Source organism: Plecotus auritus (genome assembly GCF_963455305.1).
Source record: "Plecotus auritus genome assembly, chromosome: 3".
NCBI classification, from domain to species: domain Eukaryota; kingdom Metazoa; phylum Chordata; class Mammalia; order Chiroptera; family Vespertilionidae; genus Plecotus; species Plecotus auritus.
In genome coordinates, this window is record NC_137772.1 from 28,483,013 (window position 1) to 28,510,291 (window position 27,279).

A 27,279-nucleotide genomic window follows, 5' to 3' on the forward strand; every position below is an offset into this window, starting at 1 on the left:
GTGTTTTTTTCCCTTTCCTGTGCTATCCCTTTTACATTATTTGTTACTGCAGAGCTACAGAGCCAGATTTTTTGCATTGATACTGTAATCTATATATGAACATAGGTAGTTTAAATTCAGTGTTTCTTCAGTAGTTTTGTTGAATTATATGGCTGACTAGTCTGTGGCCTGAGTATCCTCCTCATTGTGTGAGTCATTAGGTTGTAACAAAAAAAACCCCACAAATTTCTGGAGCTTGTGTGTCAGGCACTGTGCTGGTCATCCTTTATTTTTATTTATTTATTTTTTTTATTGATTTCAGAGAGGAAGGGAGAGGGAGAGAGAGAGAAAGATCAATGATGGGAGTATCATTTATTGGCTGCCTCCTGCATGTCCCTTACTAGGGATCGATCCCGCAACCTGGTCATGTCTCCTTGACCAGAATCAAACCCGGGACCCTTCAGTCCGCAGGCTGGCACTCTGTCCACTGAGCCAAACCAGCTAGGGTAATACTGTAAATTATTAATACTCGTTATCTTGGGGAGGTAGAATCGTAAGTAATTTTTATTTATTTTATGCTTTACTATTCTTCTGGTTTTCTAAAGTGAATTTCTTATGTCTGTCATTAGGGAAAACTCTTCTAATATTATTGTTTGGAAAAGGCCTCGGGCCCCTTGTGTCAGCACAGCAGGTAGTATTCTAATTGGTGGTGAGTGCACTTGTAGCTCTGTATGAGGTTTTTCTTCAATTTTGTAATAATAGAGTTCACACATCATATTTTAAATATTAATTACAGCCAGAGGCCAGAAAGACAGCGCAGTGTATTGCTAATCCATCATCATACTCTGAGCACCGCTGCTCGAGGAATAGAGGGCGATAAATGTCCCAGTTTCATTAAGTTACTAAATGTCTGAACTTGAAAGCTCGCTGCCAACTTGGCCAAACCTCAGGTTCTAGAACCTTGGGCAGGAGGAGCCAAAGCCATTTCTGGGCCACTCTACAGAGTTATCTACAGACAAGCAAGCCCATCCTTCCTTCTGAGACTGTAGCTCTGCCTGCGCATGCTCCATGTCCTCTTAGTTCCCTCGCTTGTTTCCCTTTAGAAGCAAATCCCCTTTTTCGTTTGCCCTTAAGTGTTGGCATTCAGGTTCTATCCTCTACTCTTTAACTCTACACCTTGGTGTGATATGTTTGTGTAAGGAGCCTTTTCAAATTACCGCTGCTTTTCCTTATATTCTGAAATGCCTCAAGGGCCTTCTCAAAATAAGGGTAGTCTGATAAGAGTATTCTTACTCAGATTTTAAACGAATTGTCAATTAGGACAACCTGTCAGTGGCTAGAGTTCAAAAGCTCCATCTTGACCTCTGAAGACTTGTTGCTACTCTTGCTCCGGGTGAGTGACAGCAGTGTTGGCCAGGGCAGGCCGCCTCTCCTGCCCAGCTTGGTGGCATGGAGGAGGGGAATTCTTGTGCTCTGAGGTCAGTCTCCCTCCTGAGAGGAAGAGGGGAGGAACTGACTGCAACATGTCCAGTTTATTCTTCCCAAATGTACCAATCAGAGGCATCCTTTTCTCTTGTGGAGGGTCTGAAAGGGTAGAGAGCAGCCAAAGTATGATGCTAAAGGTGGCCCAGTCACATGGAAGCAGATATTTAAGAATGGGGCACAACTTTGACAGTGTGTGTCTTAAGCCATAGCCAGTTCCTCCCTCCTCCAAGAGATATGGCTTGTTCACTTAGGAAATACATGCAAACCTTGAAGTTGGGGTGAGTGGAGTATGTGCTTAGACACGTCTTCCTGGTGATGCTCATATACCCATTCTGTTCAGCCTTTGAACACCACTACTGTCTTCCTGGACAGCCACCTCCTAAAGCTAACTATTCCCAAAGCTTACTTCCATCTAAGAAGGCTCTCCTAACCTCCAAACCTTTACTGCCTTCCTGGCGGACACCTCTTTCCATATTCTGCAGGTAACTAAGGCCCACCATTAACCAATCTAAATCAGTGCTTTTACTGTGCACTTTGCAGCCAAATTTCTGCCTCTTCTGTGAAAGCTTCCTGACCTCCCTAAGCCACTAAGGGGGCCCTCCCTAGCGTTCCTCCCACTCTGTGGGAACATCCTCACTGTGACAGCAATCATACTGTATTGCAATTTTGTTTACTGTCTCACCTCCTGCCTGTGAACTCCTAGAGGAGGACTATCTGTCTTCCTACCTCCAGTGGCCAGGCCAGCACTTGGCACGTGATAGGTAGCCAATGGAAGTTTGCTGCCATCAGGCAGATGGGCCTGCTTGGCTACCAAGTCATACAGATTTCTGCATATGGATTAAGGTTCTCCTTCGGCAAGTAATCATAGTTCCATGGGGCCATCAAAGAAGCACAGATAATTCCTGGTAACCCTGAATTATGGTATAATTGACATTTTGTGAGGTGACTTCACTACTGAGATTTCAAAAGGTTCTGGAAAGATGGTCATAATTGCAATTACCCTTGGCCCCACTGGGTGCCGCTATTGTTGCTGCCAATGGAAGATGAGGGCCCTGCTGTGGGGTCCATGCCTTCGGCCCATGAGCTCAGTCTGTCTCCCCTTTGGACTTCTGACTCCCTTCCTCAACACCTGCCTGCTCATAGTTTGGAATCTGCATTAGAGTTTGTTTTAACCTCTAAATGTCAAGCCTTGGGGAAAGGCAAGGAGCTTGTTCATCCTACTCTGGCCCAAATCCCTTTTGCTCTCTGTTTTATTCTAGCCAGTGGAGATGGACAGCAGTTGACCACCTTTGTTGAGTCTGAAATTCTTCACTTAAAATCAGATTTAATTTCCTTATAAAAACAGTAAACCTCACCCTTTATTCCTGGGCTTCCTTTCCAAGTTCTTAATTACCTCCCACTGTTCCTGCTCTGAATCCTCCCCCCAGGCCCACAGCACCATCCTCCTCCTTCTTGAGACCACAGTTGTTGACAGTCTGACAGCGGCTGCACAGGGAGACTGAGATGAGGTCAGGAGGCCGGGGCCCTGTTACCATTTGGCTGCCTACCCTTTAGCTCATTCTGTGCCGTGGTTTCCCAGTGCCTGGCCAGTTCTAAGGCTTTGAAAAGGATGGTAGTGGGACAATGGAGTAGAGGTGACTTCCTTTTTTCAGAATATGCTGTAGGGTTGTTTCATTGTCTTCAGTAATAAAGGATGATGTGCCCTGAAAACACTGAGGAGGGTGACAATCCAAGAACAGGCTACCTTTCCCCTCATGAGACTTTAACCATATCCTATAGGTCTCTTCCAACCTCCCCTCCCCCCGCCAAACATGCAAAGAACCCGTTCTCCAGTTTCTTTTAGTCTCTAGCTGTTTTATCTCATTCATCTAATTGGTTTATTTTCTGTTCCTTTTCTTCATCATCTAATTTAATGCTCTCCTTCAAGCAGTTCTCCTGAGGGGAATCATCCATGAAGAGTGAGGTCACAAATAACCAGCCATTCATCCCCATGGGAAGGAAACACACACTTGTTTATGGAGCCCTTTTCTGGGCCAGGCCTGGAGTGGTCCCTTTCACTACCTGTCCCCCAAAATTCCTTAGAACCCCTGGGTGGTCTCACTTATTCCCATTTGAGGAAACTGGAGCTAATAGGGTTAAGCTTGCTGAAATCTGAGCCCAATTCCTCCAGACTCCTGGAATCACTGCCTCAGGAGCACTTCAAGGCAACGAGCAAATCCCCCGAGCAAATCCGTCTCCCTCAGGTGGGCAGGTACAACCTCATTTGAGGACTCAACAAAACACCCTGCTTCATGTTGAAGCACCTGTTTTTCTACCTCACTTTGTAATTGAATAAGCTCATTGATGCCATAGATTTCCACGTCACCAATAGCTGAACCATGAAATGTTTTTAAAATTTTATTTTTCAATTACAGTTGACATTCAATATTATTTTATACTAGAAGCCCGATGCACGAAGATTCGTGCTAGAAAGGGCTTTTCTTTCCCTGGCTGCCGGCACCGCCTTTCCACTCCGGCCCAGCCCCTTTCCGCTCAGGCCCCGGAGCCGCCTCTTTCTGCTCTGGCCCTGCCTTCCCACACTGCCCAGAGGCCCTGAGAGACCCGGGGTGGGGCAGAACGCCTGCGTCGTTGCCATGGCGACGACACAAGCGTCCTGCCCACCCCCGTCACTCGGTGCCTGTGTATGCAAATTAACCTCCATCTTTGTTAGGTTAATTTGCATATCACTCCTGATTGGCTGGTGGTGTAGCGGAGGTACTGTCAATTTACATGTTTGTCTATTATTAGGTAAGATTAGTTTCAGGTGTGTAGCATAGTGGTTAGAAAATTATACAGGGTGAGGCAAAAGTAGGTTTACAGTTCATATGGAAAATAACATAATAAATAATACAAGAATAAACTGTGTTTCACATTCTCACAACTGTAAACCTACTTTTGCCCCACCATGTATAATTTATGAAGTGATCCCCTCAGATAATTCAAGTACCCATCTGGCACCATACATCTATATATATAAAACCCTAATATGCAAATAGACCAAAGGATGGAAAAACCAAGCAACTGGTTGCTATGATGTGTGCTGGCCACCATGGGCTGTGCGTGGAACATGGTGGGTCTCGGCAGCAGGCGGCAGAGCATGGAACATGGCAGGCATCTTCTGAGGCGGGATGGTGGAGCAGGTGAGTGGGGGCGCCAGACCAAGGTGGGGCGCTGGTCGCTGTCATTGGGGAAGCCTCTGGTGGTTACTGAAAATTCTTTGCTCCCGCCGGGCACTCGCACCTGCTGCCAGCGCCGGCCCTGCTCACACCCGCTACTGGCACTGGAGCTGCTGCTCACACCTGCTGCTGGTGCCTGGCGCTGGCCCCAGTTACCCCTGAGGGCTTCACCTCCCCCTGCTCCTGAGGGGCAATCGGGGCAGCAGCCGCCGCTCGCAACCACTGATGGCGCCGGTCCCAATCACTATGCGCCATCAGTGGGTGCAAGCAGGGCCGCGCCATCAGCGCGTGGGAATAGCAGTGGCGGGAGCGGGGCTGCTGGCAGACAGGGAACCAGGGGCTGTGGCGGGAGGGGCCAGGAGAGGGTGCAGAGGATGGGCCGAGACCCGCCCCTGTGCCTACCGCAGCCTTGTGGCCCACAATTCCTTTCAAGGTGCATGAATTCGTGCACTGGGACCCTAGTAGTTCTTATTGACTATATTCTCTATTCTGTACTTTACATCCATGACTATTTTGTAACTACCAATTTGTACTTCTTAATCCCTTCACCTTTTTCACCCAGCCCCCAAACCCATTCCATTAGTTTGTTCTCTGCATCTATGAGTCTATTCCTGTTCTGTTTGTTCATTTATTTTATATTTTATATTGCACATATAAGTGAAATCATACAGTATTTGTCTTTCTCAGTCTGACTTCTTTGACTTAATGTAATAATATCCTCTAGGCCAATCCATGTTGTCACAAATGGAAAAATTTCATACTTTTTTATGGTCAAGTAATTTTCCATTGTATATATGTACCACCACTTTTTTATTTGCTCATCTATTGATAGGCACTTGGGTTGCTTCAATATCTTGGCTATTGTAAATAATGCTGCAGTGAATAGGGGTGCATATATCTTTTCAAATCAGTGCTTTGGGTCCTTTGGATATATACCCAGAAGTGGAATTGCTGGATCATAAGGTAGTTCTATTTTTAATTTTTTTGAGGATCCTCCATACTCTTTTCCATAGTGGCTGCAATCTGTATTCCCACCAGCAATGCATGAGGGTTCTCTTTTCATCACATCTTCACCAACACTTGTTAATTTATTGATGATAGTCATTCTGACAGGTGTGAGGTGATATCTTATTGTGGTTTTAATTTGCATTTCTCTGATGATTAGTGACATTGAGCATCTTTTCATATGTCTATTGACCATCTGTATGTCCCTCTTTGGAGAAGTGTCTATTAAGGTCCTCTGCTCATTTTTTAAATTGGATTGTTTGTTGTTGTTGTTTTTGGTGTTGAGTTGTATGAGTTCTTTATAAATTTTGGATATTAATTCCTTATCAGATGCATCATTGGCAAATATCTTCTTCCATGCAGTAGGTTGTCTTTTTCACTTTGGTAGTTTCCTTTTGCTGTGCAAAAACTTCTTAGTTTGATGTAGTCCCATTTATTTATTTTTGTTTGCTTTCTTTCCCTTGCCCAGGAAGATATATCAGGAAAAAAAACATTGCTAAGAGAAATGTCAGAAAGTTTACTGCCTACGTTTTCTTCTAGGAGTCTTATGGTTTTGAGTCTTACATTTAAGTGTTTAATCCATATTGACTAGTCTAGTTTCATCTTTTTTGTATATATCTGTCCAATTTTCCTAACACCATTTATTGAATAGACTGCCTTTACCCCATTGTATGTTCTTGCCGTCATATATTGATTGACCATACCAGGAGTAGGTTTATTTCTGGGTTCTCTATTTTGTTCCATTGATCTATTTTTGATCCATTGTCTGTTTTTTATGCCAGCAACATGCTGTTTTGATTACTAAAGTCTTGTAGTGTAGTTTGATAACAGGTAGCGTGATACCTTTGTCCTTCTTTCTCAAGATTGTTGTGGCTATTTGGAGTATTTTATGGTTCCATATAAATTTTTGGATTATTCTATTATTATTGTGTGAAAAAGGCCATTGGTATTTTGATAGGGATTGCATGGTATCTACAGATTGATTTGGGTAGTGTGGACATTTTAACACTGTTAATTCTTTTTATCCGTGAGTACAGTATATGCTTCCATTTATTTATATCTTTAATTCCTTCAATATCTTATAGTTTTCCAAGTACAGGTCTTTTACTTCCTTGGTTAAAGTTATCCCTAGGGCCCAGCCAGCATGGCTCAATGATTGAGTGTTGACCTATGAACTAGGAGGTCATGGTTCAATTCCCGGTCAGGGCACATGCCCAGGTTGTGTGCTGGTTGGAGACATGCAGGAGGCAGCTGATCAGTGATTCTATCTTATCATTGATGTTTCTAGCTCTCCTTCCCTCTCTGAAATCAATAAAAAATATATATCTAAACATTTATTCCTAGGTGTTTCAATTTTTTTGGATGCAGTTGTAAATGGTTTGGTTTTTTTAAAATTTATTTTTATTGATTTCAGAGAGGAAGGGAGAGGGAGAGAGAGATAGAAACATCGATGATGAGAATCATTGATCAGCTGCCTCCTGCAGACCCCACACTGGGGATCAAGCCCACAGCCCAGGCATGTGCCCTTGACCAGAATCGAACCTAGGACCCTTCAGTCTGCAGGCCGACGCTCTGTCCACTGAGCCAAACCGGCCAGGAAAATGGGTTTTCTTAATTTCTCTTTCTGATAGTTCATTATAATAAAAGTGTAATATGCTAATTACACTTTTATTATACTTCCAGACGACCTTCCGGACAAAGCTGGGGCTGCGAGGGAATTCCAGGTCCTGGGTGCCAGAGGGAAGCCGGTGCTGGCAGCTGGGGGAAGGCAGGCCTACTCTTGCATGAATTCCGTGCATCAGGCCTCTGTATATATAAAAGTCTAAGTGACCATTACGACTGGTCAACCGAACGACTGGTCGCTAGGAAAGTACACTGACCACCAGGGGGCAGACGCTCAATGCAGGAGCTGCCCCCTGGTGGTCAGTGGGCTCCCACAGCCAACCTCCTGCGGTCCTTCCCCCGGGCCAGCTGGGTGGTCAGTGTGCTCCCCATAGCCAACCTCCCGTGACCAGCCAACCTGCGGTTCCTCCCTGCAGCCAGCCGGTCCCAATCAGCCCCGATTGCTGGCCAGGCCGAGGAACCCCACCGTGCACTCATTTGTGCACTGGGCCTCTGCTTGGTGTATAAAAATGCAACCAATTTCTGAGTATTTGTTATCCTGTTACTTTACTCAATTCATTTATCAATTGCAGTAGTTTTTTGATGGAATCTTTAGGGTTCTCTACATATAGTATCATGTCATCTGAGTTTTACTTTTTCCTTTCCAATATGTATGTATGTATGTATGTATTTATCTTATTGCTATGGCTAGAACTTCCAATATAAGTCAAGTGGACATCCTGTCTTGTTCCTGATCTTAAAGAAAATACTTTTAGAGAGTATTATGCTAAGTGAAATAAACCAGTCAGAGAAAGACAAGTATCATATGATCTCATTTATATATGGGATCTAATGAATAAACTGATGAACAAAAAAGATCCAGAGACATTGAAGCATGGAATAGACTGACATATTTCAGAGGAAAGGGGTGAGGGGAGGGGGTGTGAAGAGATTAACCAGTGAATTTATATGCATATATGCATAACCCAAGGACAGGTAAGTTTGGGGAAGGGTTGGAGAGAGGGGTGGAACAGAGGTGGAGAGGTTAATGGGGCAGGGGGAGGAAACATCTGTAATACTTTAAATAAGATAAATTGGGGGAAAAACACTTTTAGCTTTTCCCCATTGCAAATGATGTTAGCTTTTCGTTTGTTATATACGGCCTTTATTATGTTGAGGTATGTTCCCTCTAGTCCCACTTTGCTCAGAGTTTTTATCATAAATGGATGCTGGATTTTGTCAAATGCTTTTTCTGCATCTATTGATATCATGATTTTTATCCTTCATTTTGTTTAATGGAGTAGTTTCAGTTTTTATTCTCCAACTTATTCTGAGACAGGAAGAACTTATTTTTAAAATTATTGTTGAAAATGAATAAATAGGTCTACATACTTGCTCAAAGGGCAGTCCTTTTTGAAAGGGAGAAAATTAAATAGAAGAACATAGTCTTTGGAGCTCAGGCTCCATCTGACAGTCTGTGCTCCAGGCAACCTTTGCTGCTAGGAGAGGAGCCTCAGCTGAGATGCAGGAGTAACCCTTGTCCAGGAATGTTTGCACTTTTAGAGGAAGAGGTCAGAGAAAAGACTCTCAGGTGGCCCAGGCAGGGGAGCCCACTACCAGCACCCCGTCCCTCCAAGGGGACCCATCCTCTGCCTGAGCTCGCCTCCCTGCCCTCACGGGGAGGCCCTCTCTCTGAGGTAACAGAGAGGCTGCCAAGGGGCAGTGGGCAAGCCTTCTCTCTGGACATGGCTGGTGACGTGGTTAGGTGCTTAGTCATTTGAAGACTCGGTGTGGGTGTGACCTTTATCCTACTTTGCATCCTGGGCCTCTGCCTCTGCCACTGCCACTCTGGCTGCTGGGGCTGTGCCAGGCTGAAATGGTAGCCCTTCTCCCAGGACACTGCTTGCAAAAACTGCCACTGTGTCACTGTTGTGCTGTTATTTTTTTTAAATAAATTTAGAAGGAAATTAAACTTATGGATTCTATGCTTTTATCATAAGTGAAAAAATGAAAGGCCTAAAATGCCATTTTAGACATTGGAAAGGGCACATTTCTTTGTGGAGATGAAGAACTTCTAACATCCGGCCAGTTTGTCCCACCTCTGTTACCTTCCTGGCTCAGGAAGGAGTTTCCTTTTGATGCTCCAAGTGGGTGTGTTTTTGTTTTGTTTTTTGGCTGCTTACGCCAAGAAGAAAGGATGTGCGTGTTCCTACTAGGACCATAGCCCTGAAATCTGGCCAACGTAGAGTAGCAAACCCTTTCATCAGACAGTACATGACTGAAGGATCATGTTTGTGCTGGTTATCAGTGGGCTTTCTGGATGCCGAGGTGTGTGGGTCATTCTTTCCTTTTCCTAATCGTGTATTTTATGCACAAACAGGTAATAGTACTAAAATAAGGGGGAAAAGGTGTTTGAAAAATAGAAGTAACCAAATTTTATAGCTTTTATTTTTGTGGACTCTGGACAAAAAAACATTACATAGATATTTAGAAAGAAACTTCAGAGACAAACTTGAAGGGCATTTTTTATTATAAATTTAATATGGTTGATTAATGAAAAATCACAATGAAGTACCGAGAAAATGTCTGTCAATATAAAAATTTTAGCAGCATTTTCAGTTTCAGGCTCTAACATTAGTCATACTTCCTCCCGCTATCAAAAAATAATCCAATGGGATATAGTGAGCATCAAGATGTTCAGCTTAGTGAAGGCCTCAAGGAAATCCTCAAATCCAGTGTATTATCTGATATTTCAACCACCCCTCTCCCAAATTTCTAGAATGTCAAAGTACTTGCCTCAATGTTTGAGACAAGAATTCCTTGGGGCTGCAGGGGAGAAAGGAGTGAAAATAAAACTGGATTTGATATGTAGTGCTTGAGTGCATGTCCTCTGTACATTCTCTACACTGACAATGAACGGCCATGGCAGGGCTGACCAATACCTGCATGTGGCAGCAGTGGTGGGGGAGGGTGGAATAGGGAACCAGAAGTGGAAGTGGGACGTGTACACAATAGGGGATGTTGCCTCACCCCACACACTGCTCGGGGCAGGCCAGAGCCTGGCAGTATTGCTACATCCCAAGTTAATGGTAGGATTCATGAGGAGGGGAGACAAACAATATGAAAATATAATACTGGCAAACTATTCCCCTGCTTCTTTGGTACTCTCCAAAAATTCTCTGATCAAAAAAGCTAGGAAGCGCACATCATTAAAAAATTACAGTTTTAAGTATTTACAGAAGCAATTATGATATTTTACATAATCAATACACAGTATATGAACAAACTTCAGTGAAAGCACTTGGGAACTCCTGTTCCAGTATTATTCAATGTCACTTCAACATACGCACACCTCCCAAATTTGTATCATACATCCTGTATCTCAGTTATCTTACAGTATGTTAAATGGGAACAATAGCATTTTCCAATCTACACTTTCCTTTTAAAAGGTTCTCAAAATTTGCCACTGAAATCACTATGTACAAAAATTTGTTGAATATTGAATTTTAGGCAATTCTCTCCACTCCCATTTTGGATATATTTGCAATAATGCTACCTATTCTATGTATACAATATATATTTAATATATAAGTAACTGCACCATGTTATGTCACCACGATACCAATTTAATGCACATGATTATGTACAGTAGTTAAGTTAGCTCTGGAGGATGACTACCACCTAGGTGAACTGTGGTCTGGAACCACCTGAAGGGCGTGGAGAAGCTGGCTGGGAGACAGCCCGTGCGTGGGCAGGACGCGTGTGCGTGTGAGAAATGTGGGCACACGCTTCCCACACATCCCCATGCCAGACTCTCCGTCGTTGGCTGGCTGGAAGAAGACAAATCACACATATGGAAGGATCCCGTACACAAGGAGAGCCATGACAGCAGCACTGAACAGCCCAGCCACGGGGACAGTCACAAACCAGGCCACAAAGATGTTCCGGAAGAGGTGCCAGTCCACGGCCTTCCGGGAGCGGATCCAGCCCACAGCCACCACGGAGCCCACCTGAAAGCAGAAACATTTTAAAGTTAAAGGAGGCCCACAAACTCAAGCAATGTAAACTGGCTAATCTCAAATAAATTACGTTATAAAATTACCCGTTCTTTTTCCTAACTTTGCTAAAAGCTTCTAAACTGGTTTAGATTTTAGGTATAATTGTCTATGCTTCTGTACCTTATAAACTATGAATGCCCCTGTTTTAAATACTCCCCACGTAGGCTACTGCTTACTACAGTATGTAAACCGGCTTTAATTACATAATGAAATGGCAATGATGTATCTTCCTCTGAGAAAAACAGCATCATAAAATGTGGGAGCTGGAGAAGAACCTTGAGAGTATGAGATCACACAGAGCCCTGGAGGGCTCAGGCGCCAGGAGATACCACAGGTCACGGCAGACTAAGGACTAGAAGTCAGGCCTCTGACATTAAACCGGTTTCCTCCATTATCTCAAACTGCCTTGCAGTCCTTGCACTTCAGCTAATTTTAAAAAATAAATAGAGCATAAATATTGGATCTAATGTCAATCACGCATCACAGAGGCATGACAGAGATCCGTGGAAATTAGAATATCAATACTGATTCAAATATTTTTCTAAATACTTGCAGTTCATTCTATGGTTTGCTGAAAGTCTAAAAAGGAAAAAGAAAGAAAAAAAAAGGCACTTCAAGTATCCTAAAAATCATAAGAAAGTACATTCCCTTTACCATCTCATGCCTCCCTCAGGCTCTGGGGAAGCTCAGAGAGTTTAACTTGTTAGGTGGCTCTTGAAGATATCCATAAAACAGGCTTGTCTGCTGACCCTCCATTCCTTCAGAATCAGCAGTGGCCAGTGAGATTCAAGTAGCGAAAAATAAAATCTGACACTTTAAATTGTTTATGGAGGCCAAGCAGAACGCCAAAAACAGTGGCATATTTAAAGGTAGTTATTTAATGTGACATCTTGTCTACTCAAGCCATCAAATCCACAAACACTATCTCCTGAGATTAAATTCTTGTTACTCATTGTCTCCCCAGAGTGTGTGCACCTCAGCTGTTCTGGATTACCTTCATAATAAGGACACAGTCACGTTTCTATTTTATCTATGCCCTCTTCCTTTCCTAGAACACATTTTTTTAAAACCTAAAGGTAATAATTTTAGAGCAAGTTTATGTAATAGGAGGGATGGACAATTACTGAGAACCCAACTACTCTCATATTTATATATTCTTTTCTAGTATTTTTATAAATATACCTTTATTAGTAAATAATAGGGTAGGCTACTATTTTTCTTTAAAAAATTAACATTATATTCTAAGCATTTTCCCTTTGTACTCACAGCCTTTATGTTTATCATGTAAAATGGTACATACTTTAGGTGGATGTACCTTAATTTATTTAACCATTTCCAATTTGCTTCCAATTTTTCCCTTTTAAAAACAGTTCCATGAGTAACATATTAACTCATATAGCTTATGTTTAGGCTTTAAAAAATAATATTGCCTGAAATGGATTCTTCATTAAAGGGGATATTTATAAAACACCTTGAAATAATCTGAAACTTAGAGAAAAACTGCAAGAATTCCCACACACCCTTTACCAAAATCCACCAATTTTTAACATTTTGCCATAATTTACAAAGAAACATTTTCATACCATTAAAATATCCTGCTCCTCATCAACCTCCCTCTTCCCTTCTGCTAAAGATTTAGCAATCTGATCTTTAATATGTTGGCTGCAAAAAGGTGATTTACCAAGGCCTTCCCATGCACCCAATGGAATGCTGCTCTGAGGAAGACCTCTTTGTCTCCTACTATATGCTAGGACCTCAGTACCTACTGCCCAAGTATTATAAACAGATGTGAATATACAAGGTCATCCATAACCTGTAACTTCAGCACACCACAACAATCCTGTAAATTGTTCATTTTTGCTAATCAATCAACAAAAACATACTACTGTTGCTATTATTTGTATGTCTTTGATTATGACTAAGGCTGAACTTTATCCAATTTTATCCCCTCTAGTCTTTACATATAAAAATTGTCTCTTCGCCCTAGCTGGTTTGGCTCAGTGGATAGAGCATCGGCCTGCAGACTGAAAGGTCCCAGGTTCAATTCCAGCCAAGGGCACATGCCCGAGTTGTGGGCTTGATCCCCTGTAGGGGGCATGCAGGAGGCAGCCAATCTATGATTCGCTCTCATCATTGATGTTTCTATCTCTCTATCCCTCACCCTTCCTCTCTGAAATCAATAAAGAAATATTTTTTAAAAAATTGTCTCTTCGTGTATTTTGCCCTTTTACATAATGGAATCTAGATGTAAATATGTCCCTTATTTATTTATATGTGAAAATATTAATGCAAATATTTTCCCAACCCAAGTTTTCCCTTTCAAGTTTCTAATTTTATGCAGTAACAAGACAAGCAATAACAAGTGTTGGAGAGTTGTGGAGAAAAGGGAACCCTCACTCACTGCTGGTGGGAATGCAGACTGGGTAAGCAGACTGGCAATTCCTCAAAAAATTAAGAATAGAGCTACCATACGACCCAGCAATCCCTCTTCTGGGTATCTACCCCAAAACTGGAAAACCTGTATTCGCAAAGATATATGCACCCCTGTGTTCACTGCAGCATTATTCACGGTGGCCAAGACGTGGAAACAACCAAAGCGTACTGTGACAGAGGACTGGATAAAGAAGATGTGGTACATATACACAATGGAATACTACTCAGCCATAAAAGAAAGGATGAAATAGCGCCATTTGCAATAACATGGATGGACCTTGAGAATATTATGCTAAGTAAAATAAGTCAGAAAAAGCTAAGAACCATATGATTTCACTCATATGTGGGACATAAAACTGAAACTCATGAACACAAACAGCAGTGTGGTGGTTGCCAGAGGGAATGGGAGGGGGGAACACAAATACATGGTGATGGGAGAAGATATGACTTTGGGTGGTGGGCACACAATGCAATATACAGATCTTGTAACATAGAAACCCACACCTGAAACCTATGAGATCATATTAACCAATGTCACCCCAATATAGTTAATAAGAATAGAAAAAAAAATGTTAAATTCTTCAACTATGAAAAAAAATAATTTCATGCAATAAAATATGCTGCCCTTTTCTCCATAATTTATCCTTAGCTTGAATATTTGATACATATTTAATTCTTTTATTCTAAATTCTCTAAAACAAAGACATATTTTATTCTACATTTTAAAATATTTAAAAAATATTATTTAAGCCATCAGATATATGTCCATATATTTTGAGAGTTGTGGATCTAATTTTGTTTTTCTAGATTGATAGCCAGCTGTCTAACATCCCTTACTGGTTAAATTTTCTCTTCCTCAAACTATATGCTCATATATAACAGGCTCTCTCTCTCGCTTATCGACTGTTTTTAGGTAAGTATTTTTATTATTGTGGTAAAATATACATAACATAAAATTTATCATTTTAACCATTTAAAAACATATATGTTTTTACTGATTTCAGAGAGGAAGGGAGAGGGAGAGAGAGATAGAAACATCAATGATGAGAGATAACCATGGATCGGCTGCCTCCTGCACACCCCCTACTGGGGATTGAGCCCGCAATCAGGGCATGTGCCCTGACTGGGAATCGAACCATGACCTCCTGGTTAACAGGTCTATGCTCAACCACTACGCCACACCAGTTGGGCCATTTTTAGCCATTTTTTAAGTGTAGTGGCATAAAGTATATTCACATTGTTTTGCAACCATTATCACCATTCATCTCCAGAACTTTTTCATCATCCCAAACTCTGTCCCCATTAACACAATTCCCCACCCCCCCTCACTTCCATCTACTTTTAACTCTTATTTCCTTATACTAAACTTTCTACCTGGCAAGGTCAGTCCCTCCTTATCACTTTTCTTTTTAGATAATTTTATGTTCTTGCTAATTTAATCTACCAAATGAACTTTAGATTCACTCTGTAAAGTTGTAAGAAAAATTCTGTTGGGGTTTTATCTGAGAACTGACATCTTTACAAAATCTAGTTTCCCCATCCAATAGCAAAGTATATCTCCTACATAGGTGTTCTTTCCTGTGTTCTTGCTTCCCTCTGAGGAAGCTGAGTGTGTTTCCAGCTTATGGCTATCACCAGGCACTAACAGCAACAGAATTATTGAGAAGTGGGGGAACCAGGGAGCAAGAATTAGAAAATTAGATTAGAATTTAAAATCAGTAGTGTTTCCTATAAGCAGTTCCAAATCCCACGGCTAGTTGAGTAATCATCAATAGAGATGAACAATGTGGGTAATTCACACAAAAAGGATAATCCCAAACCACCCCAATATGGAATTAAAACATTCAGATAACACCACTCTGAATTCCTATAAAAGCGCCCACAAAGGACTATCTTCATTAAATACTGGGACACTTAGAAGAAACATGAATAAATACAATCTACCCAGGTAAATTAAAAAAGCTCATTTTACACAATAGTTTCCATATTTTTTCCTGCCAAGTTCCCCGCTTTTGCCCACTTTTTAATGGAGGTGGCTCTAAGCAAGAAACCTAACAAGCAGATGGGAGAGGAAGCAGAGAGCTGGACAAATCAAACACAAGGTCTGATCATTCCGGGAAATCTGATGGGATTGTTATGGTTTTATGTGGATGTCAACACCCTTTGAATATTTCCAGATTCACAGCTTCACTCACATAGGGCCTCATTCTTAATGCCATCCCACGTCTCTCATATTTCATCCCACATTTGCCATTTGGGGACTTGCAAGCAGAAAAAAAAAATGTGGTGAAACGGAGTAAGTGTTATGGGGCTGGCAACTGTGACCTCTCCTTAGCACTTACTATGTGGACTGCGTGGAGCATCTCTGTCCACACCAATGAGGTTCCTGAGAGCCAGGACTCTGCCTTCAGCTACTGCAGTGCCGTGATCTGGGTTTTGTCCACAGTCCATGATCAGTGACACTGGACAAGCGGACTAGAATCCAGTTGAGCTCTGTCTGCCTAGTTGATAGAGGGCATCACTGTGGTCCCATGTTAAGGAGACTTGTTTTAAGTACCAACAAGCTATTCTAATACTAACCAACAGCTCTAAGGAAACAACCCCTCGATGTGATTTGTGCAGCTATTCATTCACATACACATTTATTCACTAAGGTCCTGTACAAACTGGATATAAATCCCTTAGTAGCACCTCCTTATTGTAGTATAGATATAAATATTGAGGAAATGACATTTAAGAATATAGTTTTTATAGGCATTGTATACTTTTCATCTAATTCACACATGTATTAAAGAATTTAGTGTTTAATTAGCAAAATTAGTAGTCTCACTATATGTACATCAGAATAGGTTAGCTTACAGATAGAGTTCGGTAAGTAACAATAACAACCTAGAAAAACCAAACTTGTGCTGTTTTCCAGAGATCTTTCAACTGGTGTGAAAAAAGTTTGCCTTCACTAAGCTTGCTCAAGTGCAGGGTTAATCATTAAAAAGACAGTGTAATGTTTATTTCCAAGCAGCCCAAAAGACTATTTATGCCTACAGAACAGTTCAAACCTGACTTCCTTGGGAAGGAACAAATTTAGTAACATCATTTCCTCTAGGCTCCCACACAGCAGGGAGCCGAAGGTGAGGTAGAGTAAGGGGAAGATGATCCCTTTTCATTCCATATAGTATTGTTTGTCATATTTCAGTGAACATGTGCTCTTCTGTAATTTTTAAATAACTGAAATTAGAAAAATAATGCTAGGAGAACGGCGGGTGGTCACCCACCACCTTCCTTTTCCTGCCTTCCTCCTTTGGACTTGAGAGGCGAGGGCAGCGTACTGGAGGGCAGGCTCTGGGCCACACTGCCCAGGCTGGACCTCAAGGGCCACTTGCTAGTTGTGTCACCCTACTGGACAAGTGAGTTAACTTTTCTATGCGTCAGTGTCCTCATTGGTAAAACGGGGTAACACTGGCACTACCCTCGAAGGTTTGTGGGAAGATGAAACAAGTTAATTATTCACTGTGCACTCAAAACAGTGCCCAGCAGAGAGCACTTGCCCCACACACCTTAATTATGGTTGGTTACCATGATTCTCATTATTATGATTACGCTTAGGAGGTCCAGAGCATGAGGTGAAGTTCTGAATGGTTCTATCACATGTTAAATATATGATCTTAGGAAAGTGACTTAACTCTGGAAACCTCAGTGTTCTTATATGTAAACTAGAGGCCCGGTACACGAATTTGTGCACGGGTGAGGTCCGGCGGGGGGGGGGGGGGGGGGCACAGGTGGTTGGACAGCCGGCCCCGACCCCTGGTTGAGGGGACAATTTGCATATGAGCCTTTTATTATATAGGATTGGGAACACCAGTGCCAATTTCAAATGATTGCTGTGGGGATTAAATGACGTATTTTGCACATAGTATAGAGCACTAAATACAGTCCCTGGCACTCCATATATGCTCAGTAAGTGGAAATAACTTTTACAATGAAAATGTGTGGAAACTGAAGTTATTTTGTAGCAAAAGAAGAAGGAACAAGAAAACAAACAACCCTCTCCCATAAGGCTGCCCTTCCATGAGGTAGCCCACTCAGAAGACTCCCGTAAAAGCTGCCTGGCCTTTACAGTCAAATCACTAAGTCATTTGCATTTGTTTATAAACACATTGGCTTTTGTATAAATGTAGAAGGCCGGGTCATTTGCTGGTGCCTAGAACAGTACCTCACACACAGCAGGTATGAATGAGTTTTTCTTGAATGATGCAAGCAAATGAACCTAGGAAAAATCTGGAGGTGACTTTGCTTTGTTGAAGTTAGGGAATACTTTTGTCAACAGGAGGCCCAGTGAAGAAGTTCTGGGAATTTTCCAGACCTGGGTTATCAGACCTGGGTTCTAGTCCTGGCTGCACCTGAAGTGACCTTGGATAACTCCCTGAAACTCACGGAGTCTCCTCTTCATTAGTCTTTAAGGTTCCTTACAGCTCCAACATTCCAGTCCTAAAGCAAGGAATCCCCTCTTGCACAGCCCTGAGTTTTACAGCATTGGCTGTGAGCAAGAGTAAGCATCACCCTTCCTCTTAAATTTACTCTAAGGCAATACAGTCACTTTGACCATCAGATAAGGAAAAAGAACTGAAACAACTGTGTCTTACAGTTCCATTGAGATGATTTCTGCTTATCTCTAGTTCCACTGTCCACTCCCAGTCCCCTGCAATGGGTTGGCACTGAGTGGCATGCCCCCATTTGAGCCTAGGAATATGGTTAGCGCACACATGACTTCAATGCAAAATCACTGTGGAAACAATGAGAGAGACAGGACACATGGAAAGTGTGAAGCACACGTTGAGGAGGGAAGGCTCTCGCCAGGCATGCATTGGAAAAGCAAAGTGCACACTGCGAAGCGGGCAAGGTCGAGAGGGATAGTCTGAGAAAAGCAATCGCCCACATCCAGCAATGCACACCCAGCAAACCTGCAGATGACCTTTCACAAACAACAATATACAAAGCGTAACCAGCTTTTCTCCGACTCACTGGGTGACTACGGACCGATCCCAGCAGCCGGAAGAAAGGAGGCGCTGGCGGGGGCCTACCTTGCAGTGAGTGGTGCTGACAGGAAGCCCCACGTTGGAGGCGATCACCACCGTGAACGCTGAGGCCAGTTCAATGGTGAAGCCGCTGTGGGAGGGAGACAGGAGACACATCACAGGCGCCCTTTGTATGGGCCTCACGGACACCCCAGGGGTGCCAAAGTCTCACCAGGACATTCTTTGAATTGACTGCCGACTCCTGACTGGGCCAGATGACATCAATAGAACTAGAAACTGCTGTATCATGGCAACGATTCACACTAAGGCTCTGCTTACACTGTTTACAGCCCCGAATAGCCTTGTTTTTCTGCTAGGTTTTCAAAACCCACACAACTGTAGTAACTGGGTCAGAAATTCCTGCTGTGTAAAAAATGGTCACTTGCTCATTTCTAAAGTGGCGTACGGAAAACTGTGCTCTCATTTAAAAAATGTGTACTTATTACCAAAAAAGTGTATTTTTTCTCAGATGACTAATTTTTCTTGAAGTCAACCTTATAGAAGAATCACTGAACTTAATTTCAAGAAGGAAAAGATTTCTTACAATAGGTAATTCCAAGTTTTAGCTGTATCCTTCTAAAGTTCCCTAATCTAGCTAAAGATGAGTGAAAAGGACAACAGGAAGGGCTACAGAGAAAACCATGAATCTTGGACCCCATCCCTGAGGGCAGAGGTTGCGAGGGAAGGAAGCACAAAGTAACCTCAGGAGGGTGGCAGGTGAGAGCTGCTTCGTCCACTAGGTGGAGCTGGTGTGGCAGAGACTCTGGGGGAAAGGCAGGCCCTGGGCCATGGGTGTGGTCTGCATCCCGGGCCTCCCCACTTGCTCTCCAGAGCTCATGCTGGGTGAGACCACCAGTGGGAGAAAATGGGGGCTCCTGGGTGGGTTCTGTTTCTCTTCCCTCCTGCTCTGCTTCAGCCTCTCCTTCCTTCTGTCTTCCCACCCTCTCGTTTTCTCTCCCTCATCTCAGTGCCACGCGGGTGGGGCCCAAGAGTGCATGAGGGAGGGCGTTAATAGGAGGCCAGCAAAGGTGGGGTTTGCTTACCCTCTGCCCCCTGCTCACTGCGACCCCCAGCAGACTGGCTGAGCTGAGGGGTTCAGGGCAAAAAAGCAGCACAAGAGAATGTCAACTCTGCTTGGCCTCAAAAGACCAGCCCTGCAGACCCAGCCTGCACCTGGCTTACCTGGATGGCGTGATTGGAGTGAGGTCTTTCCCCATGGTCTGGATCACTCTTCTTCCCCAAACCCAGAGCCCCGTACAAATTCCAACTCCTCCATAAAACAGCAGCCAGATGGGAGTAGGTGCTTCCTGTAGGACTCCACCTTGTTCATAAATGAGCCACAAAGCTACCAGAGGACCAATGGCATTACTGGCAGAGAGAAAGAAGTAGATGAGTTATACGAACATTGTATGGACAAATGACACTGTACACAACACGCAGGGACTTCTCAGTCTTGGGGATAGCCCTGCTTACTGTATTTATGGCTTGCCTATGTATAAGCTAGTGGTGATCAAAGTGATTTATCCAATTTTTTTGTTGTGGTAAAAAATTAACAGAAAATTTGCCATTTTAGCAATTTTTAAGTGTACAGTTCATTAGTATCAAATATATTCACATTGTTGTGAAACATCTTCAGAACTTTTGCATCCTGCAAACCTAAAACTGTAGTCATTAAACAATAACGATTTTGCCCTTTGCTCTCAGTCCCTGGTAACCACCATTTTACTTTCTGTGCACTTAAAACAGTGCCCAGCAGAGAGCACTTGCCCCACACACCTTGATTATGGTTGGTTACCATGATTTGATTATTATGATTACGCTTAGGAGGTCCGGAGCATGAGGTGAAGTTCTGAATGGTTCTATCACATGTTAAATGATCTTAGGATCATATATGATCCTAGGATCATATATTTAGGATCATATAATTTCTATGAATTGGACTACTCTCGGTACCTAAGTAAGTGGAATTATACAGTATCTGTCTTTTGAGACTGACTTATTTCATGTAGCAGCATAATGTCCTCAAGACTCATCCGCACTGTAGCAAAAGTTAGAATGTCCTTCCTTTTTTTTTTAAATATATATTTTATTGATATTTCACAGAGAGGAAGGGAGAGGGATAGTGAGTTAGAAACATCGATGAGAGAGAAACATCGATCAGCTGCCTCCTGCACACCCCCTACTGGGGATGTGCCCACAACCAAGGTACATGCCCTTGACCGGAATCGAACCTGGGACCCTTCAGTCCGCAGGCCGACGCTCTATCCACTGAGCCAAACCGGTTTCGGCAGAATGTCCTTCCTTTTTAAGGCTGCACAGTGCACGGTAGGCATACACCACATCTTCTTTATCCACGCAGCCGTGGGTGGACATTTGTGTTGCTTCCACCTCTTGGCTGCTGTGAATGATGTTGCAATGAACATGGGTGTACAAATATCCCTTTGAGACCCTGCTTTCATTTCTTTTGATTAAATCACCAGAGCAGAATTGCTAGATCATAAGATAGTTCTATTTTTAATTTTCTCAGGAACCTCTAGACTGTTTTCCATAGTAGTTGCGCCATTTTACATTCCACTAACTGCATAAGAGTTCCAATTTCTCCACATCCTTGGCAACACTTGTTATTTTCTGGTGTGTTTTTTATAGTAGCCATCTTAATGGGCATAGAACTGAAAAATCACAAGTGGACACAAAAATCAAGTTCTTTTTCTCTTCCTTTTTTCCCCTTTCTTTTCATTCTCACTGCCAGCTCCGCTACTAAGATCAGCCACCAGTTTTGGGCAGCTGTGTCGAGTCCCACACTGTGGGATCCACATATGGCTCATCACTAGTTCTCACATCCACCCTGCAAACTAGGTATTGTCACTCCCATTTCACTGATGAAGAAACCGGCACTAAAGTCATGTCACCAGCAGGAGGCCGATTGGGACATGAGCTCAGGACCCACTCAGGTGCTCCGTCCTTTCCCCTAAACCTGCTATCATCGCTCAGGCCCTTGGCAGCCACACACTGACTTTTTGGAGAGATGCTACAGCTTCTTCTTCTTCTTCTTTTTTAAATTATAACTAAGACCTCATTTCTTTAGAGCAATTTAAGGTTAACAGCAAAACTGAAGGGAAGGTGCAGAGATTTCCCACATAAACTCTGTCCTCCTCCCCCCACGTACATAGCCTTCCTCATTATCAACATCCCCAAGACGGAAAGACTTGACATCTTGACAATAGTGAGTCTTCCTATCCTTAAACATGAAAAAAATCTCTCCTTTTATTTAATTTTTCTTTGATTTCATTAATCAGTTTTCCACATATAGATCTTTATATATTTTATTAGATTTATGTCTAAGTATTTCATTTTTAGGGATGCTATATAAATAGTATTGTGTTTTATTTTTTATTTATTCTTTTAAGGACACAAAGTTTTGTTTAAATATTTTTGGGGGAGGGGATACCACACTTCTACTCAATTAAGAGAAACATTTTCATCAACACCAAGGTCCTTTTTTTAAAAAAAAACTTAAATTCCTTATTGTTTAAAGTATTACATAAGTCTCCTTTTTCCGAGGTCTTTTTTTACACTTATCAGGCCATGAGTTCAGAGGGGATGGGTTCAGCAGTTCAGGCTCCTTTCCATTCTCACAAAGTGAGCTTCTCTGGGCATAGGCAGAGCAGGCTGGTGCTTCAGCTGAATCCAGGCACCTTTCTCTTTGGATTTCTCCTTTATCCGATAATTTTCCTTCAGACGTTTCAGGAAGCTATCTCGGTTCTTTGAGTGCTTAATATGCTCAAAACGTACATTAATTCTCTTGGCAAGAAGCTTGCCCTTAACTTGTTGTTTACATAATGCCCACCACATGCTGTGAGAGAGAAACATCCATCAGCTGCCTCCCGCACACCCCATACTGGGGATGTGCCGCAACCAAGGCACACGCCCCTGACAGGAATCGAACCTGGGACCCTTGAGTCCGCAGGCCGATGCTCTATCCACTGAGCCAAACCGGCCAGGGCAGTGCATGCCTTTTTGAACAGTGCCCATTCCCTTGATGTCTACAATAGCAGCCTTCTTGCAGATTCGTCTGTATGTGGGTGGCCAAAGAACAACCCCATGCTTTCTAAAAGGCCTAGAGAACATATAGCAGGTGCCTCTCCTCTTTCCTCTGTGTTAGTCATTTTGGCGAATTACTGGAAGAGGGCAGTTCTGGCCAAAAAAAAAAAAAAAAGCAGTACTGTGTTTTAAATTTCAAATTTCACCTGTTCATTGTTGGTATGTGTGAAAGTGATTGATTTTTGTACATTAACTTTATATCCTGCAACCTTGCTATAGTTACTTATTAGTTGGAGAAGTTTTTGTTAATTCAGATTTTCTACATAGACAATCATATCATCTGTGAACAAAGACAGTTTTATTTCTTCCTTCCCTATCAGTATACCTTTTATTTCCTTTTCTTGTCCTATTGCGTTAGTTAGAACTTCAGTATAATATTGAAAAGGAGTGATGAAAGGAAGTATTTCCTCTGCTTCTATTGTCTGAACAAGATTGTAGGGAATCGGTATAATCTTTCTTAAATGTTGGCAGAATTCACCAGTGAATCCATCTTGGCCTGGTGCTTTCTGTTTTCGAAGATTAATCATTGATTTGATTTTTTAATAGATATAGGTCTATTTCCTATAAGTTTTGGCAGATTGTTTCATTCAAGGAATTGTCCAATTTCATCTCAGTCATCAAATGTGTGGGCATGGAGTTGATAGTACGGCTTTATCGTTTTAATATCCATAAGATCTATAATGATGTCTCTTCTTTCATTTCTGATATTAGTAACTTGTGTTCTCTCTTTTTTTCTCATTTAGCCTGGCTAAAGCTTATCAATTTTATTGATCTTTTAAAAAAAATAGGTTTTCATTTCACTGATTTTCTGATTTCAATTTCATTGACTTCTGTTCTAATTCTTATTATTTTTCTCCTTACTTTGGATTTGATTTGCTTTTTTTTCCCAAGTTTGCTAAGATGAATATTTAGGTTATTGATTTTTTTTTGTTCTTTCCTAATATATTTATTCAATGCTATACATTTCCCTCTAAGTACTGTTTCGCCATATACCACAATTATTGATGTGTTTTTCTTTTCGTTTAAAGTATTTAAAAATTTCTCTTGATGTTTTTTCTTTGAGTCATGTGTTATTTAATCATGTTTTATATAATCTTTACATATTTGGGGATTTTCCAGTTATCTTTCTCTTACTGATTTCTAGCTTAATTTCATTGTGGTCTGAGAGCAGACATTTATTAGTTCTATTCTTTTAAATGTATCAAGGTTTTTTTGTTCTGTTTTGTTTTTCCTTTTTTTATTAATTTTTTTAATTGTTTGAAGTATTACAAATAGTAGTACATATGTCTCCTTTTTTTTCCCCCATTGACCTCCCCCCAGTACATGCCTTTACCTGCACCTCCCCCCCCAGCGTCTTGTATGCACTGGTTATGTTTATATGCATGCGTACAAGTCCTTCGGTTGATCTCTTACAGTCCCCCGCCCCCAACCTCCCCTGCCTTCCCGCTGTAGTTTGACAGTCTGTTCAATGCTTCTTTGCCTCTGTATCTATTTTTTCCCCCGTTTCTTTCTTTTAAAAAATCTTGCCTCTGCAGACTAGAAATAAACATATAATAACAAAAAATGTTTGAGTCCCAATTTCAATGTCCAACAGTTCTGAGTCCCCGTTTCAATGTCAAACAGTTCCTTATGTGTACATGTCAGCAATGATATCTGGTGTATCAAGGTTTTTAATGGTCCAGAATGTGGCCTATTTACTGAATGCTTCATGTGAGCTTGAGAAGAATGTGAATTCACCTGTCAAAGTCTACAGATATAAATGATATAGAGTTGACTAACGGTATTGTTGAGTTTAACTATGTCCTTACTGATTTTCTGCCTCCTGAGTCTGCTCATGTCCGCTCTGTCTGAAATTAATATAAATTAGCTACTTATGCTTTCTTAGTGCTAGCATGGTATATTTTCCTCCTTCCATTTACTTTTATCCTGTATGTATCTTTATATTTAAAGTGGGTTTCTTGCCCTAACCGGTTTGGCTCAGTGGATAGAGCGTAGGCCTGCGAACTCAAGGGTCCCAGGTTCGATTCCGGTCAAGGGCATGTACCTTGGTTGCGGGCACATCCCCAGTAGAGGGTGTGCAGGAGGCAGCTGATTGATGTTTCTCTCTCATCGATGTTTCTAACTCGCTCTCCCTCTTCCTTCCTCTCTGTAAAAAATCAATAAAATATATTTTTTTAAAAAAAGATTTACCCTTGCCTATGGATATTTAAAAATAATAATAATAATAATAAAGTGGTTTTCTTATAAACAAAATATAGTTGGGTCTTGTTTTTTGACCCAGTCTGACAATCTGTGTCTTTTAACTGGTGCATGTAGACGACTGACGTTCAAAGTGATTTTGACATAGTTGGATTAATATCTATCATATCTGTTACTCTTTTCTATTTGTTACCCTTGTTTTTTGTTCCATTTTGTCTTAAGTGAGCATTTTATATGATTCTATTTTCTCTCCTTTGCTAGTGTACTGGTTATACTTCTTATTTTAACTGTTTCTACCACTAGGTTGGTCCCCCTGGAGTCTTTAACTCTCAGCCTTGTCTCCACTGAGCCTCTAGGGTTCATCATTACAGTTCAGCTTTCCCACTGGGCACTGGTTCCCACAGCAGCTTCCACCTGTGACTCCGTGTATTTGACTGTATCTGCAATCTTGGGGGCAGTGGTTTGCCCTGTGTCCTCTTCTTTCTTCCAGATCCAAAAAGAGTTGTAGATTTTATAGTCTGTTCAGTTTTTCACTTGTTTTTAGGACAGTATGACAACTTCCAAGTTCCTTACATGTGGAACTACACACAGGCTTTTAACGGCTTCTGTAGCTCCAGTCTCCTCCTCCCATCCCAGTCTAGACTCTGTAGACAGAGTGTGGGCTGCAAGTCACAAAGAACCAGCTCTCAAGTCTGCTTCTCTCTAGCTGTGTTATCCTGGGCAAGAAATGTCACGTTTCTGAGATTCCGATTCCCCATCTTTGACTAACATCACCGATGACCTCAAAGGGCTGTTTTGAGAAGGATTAGAATCAATTACAAATGGTTCAGCAAATAACCTTTTGGTGAATAAATAGGAGCCCCCTCTTTACTGTTACATTACAATTTCTAGGACACTGCTTTTATCAGACCATATCCTTACTCAAAAGCTTCAAAACCAGCCCCAAACTGTAAGGAAGTGCTCTAACCTCTGGTCAGCTATAGCAGTTATTGTCTCAACTCTTCCTTTGACCCTGAAATACTGTTTTGGGGTGGTTTTTTACTTTCCCATTTGTATGTATTTCTTATCTCCAGTTTAAACTCCTGAAGGACAGGGACCCAATTCATAACACTTCACCAGTACCAGGTCTTCAATAACAATTCTTGATAAGGAGAAGGAAGTAGGACAGGTCCAGGGAGGGGCAGTCAAAAAATTAAGACAGGACAGAACATGGTGCCTTGATTAAAATAACATGGCAGCACCTACATAATACTGCAAAACATAAGATGTCCAGGCCTCTTGTCTGGTGGAGACTTTTTAAAAAAGAACAGAAATGCAGTTGTACATGGATAGGCAATGCATAGAAACCCATGGCTGTAAAGCAGAGAGTCATGTAACTGGGCAATAAAAAAATGCAACAGCCCTAGCAGGTTTAGCTCAATGGATAGAGCAACAGCCTATGAACTGAAGGGCTCTGGTTTTGATTCCAGTCAAGGTCATGTACCTCAGTTGCAGGCTCAATCCCTGTCCCCGGTTGGGCACACGTAGGAGGCAATCAATCAATGTGTCTCCCTCACAACACTGATGTTTCTCTCTCTCTCTGTCTCTCCTTTCCATTCTCTCTAAAAAAATTTAAAAAAAAGAGTCAATGGAAAAATATCCTTGGGTGAGGATTAACAACAACAAAAAGCAACACGAGGCCCTGGCCAGGTGACTCGGTTGGTTGGAGCATCGTCCTGTGCACTGAAAGTTGTGGATTCGATTCCTGGTCAGGGCACATACCCAGGTTGTGGGTTCAATCCCCGGTCTGGTCATGTATGGTTGACAACCAATTGATGTTTCTCTCTCACATCAATATTTCTCTCTCCTCCCTTCTTTCCTCTCTAAAATCAATAAACATATCCTCAGGTGAGGATTAAATTTAAAAAATGAAGCAACAATAGCATGTTTTCCTGATTTGGATAGAAACATTAGCCATGCATAATAATTAATAATAACAGTAATAGTGACAATGCATAGACACTGGTTACAGGAGGAGCACTGTCCTAAGCACATTATAGAAAGCATCTCATGAAAACCCCATGACAGTTGGTACTAGTTTTAGCGCCATTTTATAGGTTGAGATACTGAGGCTTTGGGAAAAATCGGGTG

At 41.9% G+C, this 27,279-nt stretch overlaps 1 protein-coding gene across 12 annotated transcripts in view; it reads right to left on the reverse strand.

The window, feature by feature from the left end:
• Nucleotides 1-9,798: 9,798 nt before the first annotated feature.
• The window catches only part of SLC20A2 (solute carrier family 20 member 2), a 108,843-nt gene continuing 91,362 nt past the window's right edge, over nt 9,799-27,279 (reverse strand). For all 12 annotated transcript variants that reach the window (XM_080662879.1, XM_080662883.1, XM_080662887.1 and 9 more), the window contains 3 exons: nt 20,032-20,217; nt 18,856-18,940; nt 9,799-11,296 (listed from right to left, as the gene is read on the reverse strand). In XM_080662879.1, the coding sequence (XP_080519005.1) occupies nt 11,132-11,296; nt 18,856-18,940; nt 20,032-20,217 (436 nt within the window). In that variant the 3' untranslated portion in view covers nt 9,799-11,131. The remainder of the gene's footprint in view (nt 11,297-18,855; nt 18,941-20,031; nt 20,218-27,279) is intronic.